The 6,000-nt window shown below is 38.5% G+C and overlaps 1 protein-coding gene across 1 annotated transcript; it reads left to right on the forward strand.

The window, feature by feature from the left end:
* The first annotated feature begins 1,807 nt into the window (after positions 1 to 1,807).
* LOC131167448 (uncharacterized) lies at positions 1,808 to 2,284 on the forward strand. The gene has a single exon (XM_058126253.1). It carries the CDS (start codon positions 1,808 to 1,810, stop codon positions 2,282 to 2,284), a length of 477 nt encoding a protein of 158 aa, XP_057982236.1.
* Positions 2,285 to 6,000: the final 3,716 nt, after the last annotated feature.

Below are 6,000 nucleotides of genomic sequence, written 5' to 3' on the forward strand. Positions count from 1 at the left end.
AATGGTTATTTAGTCATTTAGCATTATTATTAATATTGCTAGAGTTTGGTTTGTAATAAGTGTAAGTTAGTAAGGTATTATGGCCATTCCTATTTTACTTACCATATATTATAAATAGAGGGAGAGACCAATCACTGAGTTTAGATCTTCCATTTTACCCAATTATTCAACAGTAAAAAAAAAAAAAAAATTTGTAGCAGCAAAAATCAATTTCAGCGGCTGCAAATTTGTGAAAAAAACAAAAATAAATCTTTATAGCAAGGGAAAAAGTAAAAAAAATCAGTTCCTAAACAAAACCAAAAAAACTAAATTACCCCTGATTAAACTTCATTGTTAAGAACCCTCTCTTCAAATCATCTATTTAAACTTTTTGTTTTTTTTTTCTTTGGAAAACATAAGCTTCAGCTTTATTCGATGAGGAGATAAATACAATATGACTTGCATTAAGAAATGCAAGAGGCAAAAATTAGAATTTACAAGCTCTCAAACAAAACCCTTAGCTTTTTGGGTCAGAACATACTGTCTTCAATGCTTCACAATAAGAAAACTTTCTTGGCTATGATCTGTGGATGGCATTGGATGTTTTCATGTAACTGGCTATTCCTTGCTTTCCAAGTATAGTAGACAATAGCAACCCATGCAATTTTTCTTAGCTCTTCTTTAGGAGCAATTCCATAGAGTGAGAGTCTCTTCAGGTTCTCCTTCCAATCTGCAGTAACTCACTTGAGTTTAGAGGAGCTGGCAGCAGTAGAGAAAATTTGATAATTTATGTTGCAAGAAGAGGTGATATATGGTTCATGGTATAAACCACAAAATTTGAAATCAACTTCAGTAATTAGGCCCCAAGAGAAAAGCTTGTCTAATGTTCTTAGCCTATTTTACATAACCAGCCATGCTATGAATGCTTGTTTTGTAATGAAGTTCTTGCTGCAAATGAGGAGAGCGCAACTGACATAATCTGCTTCTTCTCTAACACTGTCCCTAGCTGAAGAGAAAGTGAAGGTATCTGAAGAGTTTGGGAGCCAATAGGATCGATTCTCTTTAGTGGAGTCTGAAATAATTCTAGTAAATATTGATAAATTGGAGGACCTTGGGGGAGGGCCTCCTCTGTTACGGAGATAATTTAGGATAATCAGGTTGTAAATAATTTAGTTGAAATATTTTAGTTTATATTTAGATTGTATATAGCAGAAAATTAGACTGTAAATAATGCTGAAAATCTGGCAGCATTTAGGCGCTGAAAATGTGCTGAAAATTAGGCAACAACTATGTAAATTTCTTCTATATATAATGAAAGCAAACCCAATGGAAAGGGCTTTCAGACCAAAATCGACATGGTATCAGAGCCCCTCTTCTGATTCCGTCGTTTTGGTCTTAATCACTGGGTGCGATTCTCATTGCTGTTTTAAAAACAAACAAAAATATTATCTCGGTTTCAGCAAGTTCTTTCTTGCTTTTCGTGGCCTGTCAGCTGTTTTTGTGGTGGTCAGCAGCTTCAACTTCTCCTGGTGTGATCGACGAAGGTGATGTATTTCTTCCTCTGCTGTGCCGTTTTTCAAACAGGGCAGGTATTTTGAGATAGGCTTCCGTGTTTGATCTAAGTTTTTTATTTCTGCTGGGCATTTGTAATATGGTTGTGTCCGTGGACCTCTTATTATTTGGATTTGGATCTGATTTGAGTTAAGCTTGCCGTTAATTTGGTTGACTGCTTGGGCTTTCTTTTTTTTTGTGCCTTTCATCATGTCTATTGAAAAGACTTGTTCAATTTACTGGAAAGAATTTCCCTACGTGGGAATTCCAATTTAAAATGTTCTTAAAAGGGGATGAATTATCAAATCATATTGATAGTTCAACTCAAGTTCCCACTGATGAAAAGGAATTTGCACAACGGGATGTCAAGGATGCTAAGGTGATCTCTTGGCTATTGGGGACAATTGAGTCTCACCTTGTGACCAATCTTCGCTGTTTTACTACAGCTCAGGCTATGTGGGATTATCTCCACCGTATTTACCACCAAGATCACAGTGCTCGGAAGTTTCAATTGGAGTTGGAAATTAGTAATTACAATCAAGGTAATTTATCTATTAAACAAGTTTATTCTAGTTTTATTAATCTTTGGAAAGAGTATTTTGCTATTGTTCATGCTAACATTTCCCCTACGGCACTTGCGACTCTTCAAGCGGTTCATGCTGAGAGTCAACACGATCAGTTTTTGATGAAACTTCGACTTGAATTTGAGCCTGTTCGAGCCAGTTTATTGATACGTAATCCGGTTCCTTCTTAGGATATTTGTTTGGTAGATTTATTGCGTGAAGAACAACGGTTATCCACTTAGATGGGTATGACTTTTGAGAAGGTATTTTCTAATGCTGTGAATGTAGCATATGCAGCACAAGGGAGAGGGAGGAACAAGTTGCAGTGTTTAAGTTGCAAGGAGTTTGGTCGTATTGCTCACAACTATCCTAAGAAAGTTTGTAACTACTACAAGAAAGAAGGCCATATCATCAAAGAATGTCGAGTGCGGCCTCAAAATCGCCAATCCCAAGCTTTTCAGGCTGCTGTTCAGTCCTCTTCTTCTTCTTCTGCGCCACCCACTGTAAGCTCTGATTCGTCTGTTCTCACACCAGCAATAGTCCAACAGATGATTGTGTCTGCTTTTACAGCCTTAGGCCTGAAAGGTACGGCTACTAACTCAACTTCTTGGATTGTTGATTCGGGCACTTCTAATCATATGACTGGTAATATGACGAGTCTCCATGTTGTTTGTAAGTATAGAGGCATGCAAAATATTCAGATTGCAGATGGCAGTACTCTTATAATTACTGCTGTTGGTAATTTGGGCTCTTCATTTCGCGATGTTTTTGTCTCTCCTGGATTATAACTGTGATATTCATTTTTCTCGTGGTGCTTGTCATGTGCAGGATCAGGTGTCGAGGACGGTGATCGCGAAGGGGACTAAAGTGGGTCGTTTATTTCCTTTACAGCTTTCTATTCCTAATGTTGTTTCTCTTGCTTGTACGGCTACTGCCAATAATAATGAAATCTAGCATAAGAAATTGGGTCATCCTAATTCTGTTGTTTTGGCTCATCTTATGAAACATGGTTTTTTGGGCAATAAAGATTCCTTTTCTTCTTCTCCTGTAACTTTTGATTGTGCTACTTGTCATCTTGGTAAAAGTAAAACTTTACCTTTTCCTGCATAGGGTAGTCATGCTTCTAATTGCTTTGAGATTGTGTATACTAATGTTTGGGGTGTGAGTCCTATTATTTCTCATGGTTAGTATCATTATTTTGTGATGTTTATTGATGATTATAGTCCATTCACTTCGATATATTTTATCCGCTCTAAAGCTGACGTGTTTTCTATCTTTCAAAAATTTGTTGTGTTTGGCGAGACACGATTCAGTACTTGCATCAAAATTTTACGCTCCGACTTAAGGGGGGAGTACATGTCCCAATCTTTTCAGACTTTTCTTTAGCAAAAGGGGATCATTTCCCAACATTCTTGTCCTTATACCCCTCAACAAAATGGAGTCACTGAGCTTTAGAATCATCATCTCTTAGATATCATTCGTACTTTTTTTATTGATTCTTCTGTACCTTCTAAGTTTTGGGTAGAAGCTTTATCTACTGCTGTCAATTTGATCAATCGTTTGCCTACTGCCACTCTAAATTATGATTCCTTCTTTTCAATTATTTACTTTTGGGTGTGTTTGTTTTGTATCTACCACCTATTGAGCATCACAAGCTTCTTGCCCAGTCTGTCACGTATGCCTTTATGGGATATAATCCTACCCGGAAAGGACTTGTTTGTTATGATGCTCATGCAAACAAATTTCAGATCTCACAGAATGTGATTTTCTTCAAAAATCAATATTTCTTTCAGTCTCAAGTTATTTTTGATACTTCTATTACTCTTCTTCCCGCTTTTGATGATGTGTCTTCTTCTATTGAGCGATTTAAACCAGGTGTGGTGTATCATCGACGTTCTCCACCTTCTTCAACGCCCTTCCAGACACTAATCCGTCATCTGATTCTACAGTTCCTCAGCGCTCCACCTGGGTTACACATCCACCGGATACGTATGGTTTTCCTCATACCTCGCTTACTGCCACTCTCGACACTGTTTCTATTCCTCACTCATATACCCAAGCAAGCACCCAAGCATGTTGGCAGCAAGCCTTGCAAGAAGAAATCCAAGCTCTTCAAGATAATCACAGTTGGGATCTTGTGACTTGTCCCTCTGGTGTCAAACCTATTGGTTGTAAATGGGTGTACTCAGTCAAGTTTCGGTCTGATGGGTCACTAGACAAATATAAGGCCCGTCTCGTGACTCTTGGCAACTGGCAGAAGTATGGTCTTGATTGTGAAGAGACCTTTGCACCTGTTGGTTGTAAATGGGTGTACTCAGTCAAGTTTCGGTTTGATGGGTCACTGGACAGATATAAGGCCCGTCTCGTGGCTCTTGGGAACCGACAGAAGTATGGTATTGATTATGAAGAGACCTTTGCACCTATTGCCAAAATGACTACTATGTGAACTATCTTGGCACTTGTTGCGTCACAGGGGTGATCTCTCCGACAAATGGATGTGAAGAATGCTTTTCTAAATAGGGATTTGAAGGAAGAAATCTATGTCTCCACCTCCCAGCATGTTTGCTACATCTTTCCTCAGAAGTTTGTCGGCTATGCCGATCCTTGTATGGACTGAAACAGGCTCCACATGCATGGTTTGATAAATTTTGCTCTACCCTGCTTGCTTTTCATTTTACTCAGAGTCAGTTTGATTCCTCTCTTTTTCTTCGCAAGACTTTTGGAGGACTTGTATTGCTTCTAGTATATGTTAAAGACATTGTGATTACTAGCTCTGATACTGAGTTAATTAAGCAATTACAACAGCATCTCAAGGCCTCTTTTCACATGAAAGATCTTCGTTCCGTGCAGTACTTTCTTGGCCTTGAGGTACTTACTCCAACTAGTATGTTGTTGCATTAGCACAAATACACGCAAGAAGTGATTTGATTGGCTAGTCTCCAATCGGGTAACTATATTCTTACTCCCTTGGAGGATCTTAAACTTTGTCAGGAGGAAGGCGAGCTTCTACTAGATCCATCCTTGTATCGGCAGCTTGTTGGGAGTTTGAACTACTTAACGATTACTCATCCTGATATTTCTTTTGTTGTGCAGCAAGTCAGTCAATTAATGCAGGCTCCCTTACATTTTCATTTAGCCACTGTCCGCTGCATTATCCAATATCTGAAGGGCACCTCTACACGCCGGTTGTTCTTTCCTAAGGAATCTTCCTTACAGTTGGTGGGTTATAGTGATGCTTATTGGGCCGAATGTGCTGATACTCGTCACTCTGTTACTGGCTGGTGCAGGTTCTTAGGCAATGCACTCATTTCTTGGAAGAGTAAGAAGCAAAATAGAGTTTCCAAGTCCTCCACTGAATCTGAGTATTGTGCTATGTCTTCCACATGCTATGAGATCACATGGCTTCATGGATTATTGGGTGAACGTGGTTTTTCTCAACTTCATTCCACTCCTCTTCATGCTGATAATACCAGTGCTATTCAGATCGCCGCTAATCCTGTCTTCCATGAGCATACGAAACATATCAAAGTCGATTGCCATTCCATACGTGAATCCTTTGACAAACAATTGATTACTCTTCCTCACATTTCCACCGAACATCAAACTACAAACATATTCACTAAAGCTCTTTCTCGGCACTGGCATCAGTTCTTGGTTGACAAATTGATGCTTCTTGATCTACCAGCATCAATTTAAGGGGGGGTGCTACGAAGATAATTTAGGATAATTAGGCTGCAAATAATTTAGTAGAAATATTTTAGTTTACATTTAGATTGTATATAGCAGGAAATTAGGCTGTAAATACTGCTGAAAATGTGGCAGCATTTAGGTGTTGAAAATGTGCTGAAAATTAGGCAACAACTATGTAAATTTCTTCTATATATAATGAAATCAAACCCGATGGAAA

Source organism: Malania oleifera, chromosome 11, assembly GCF_029873635.1.
Source record: "Malania oleifera isolate guangnan ecotype guangnan chromosome 11, ASM2987363v1, whole genome shotgun sequence".
NCBI lineage: Eukaryota > Viridiplantae > Streptophyta > Magnoliopsida > Santalales > Ximeniaceae > Malania > Malania oleifera.

What these genes read in the sequence shown, in the direction of transcription:
- LOC131167448 (XM_058126253.1), top strand. Translation starts at nt 1,808, where the DNA reads ATGTTCTTAAAAGGGGATGAATTATCAAATCATATTGATAGTTCAACT.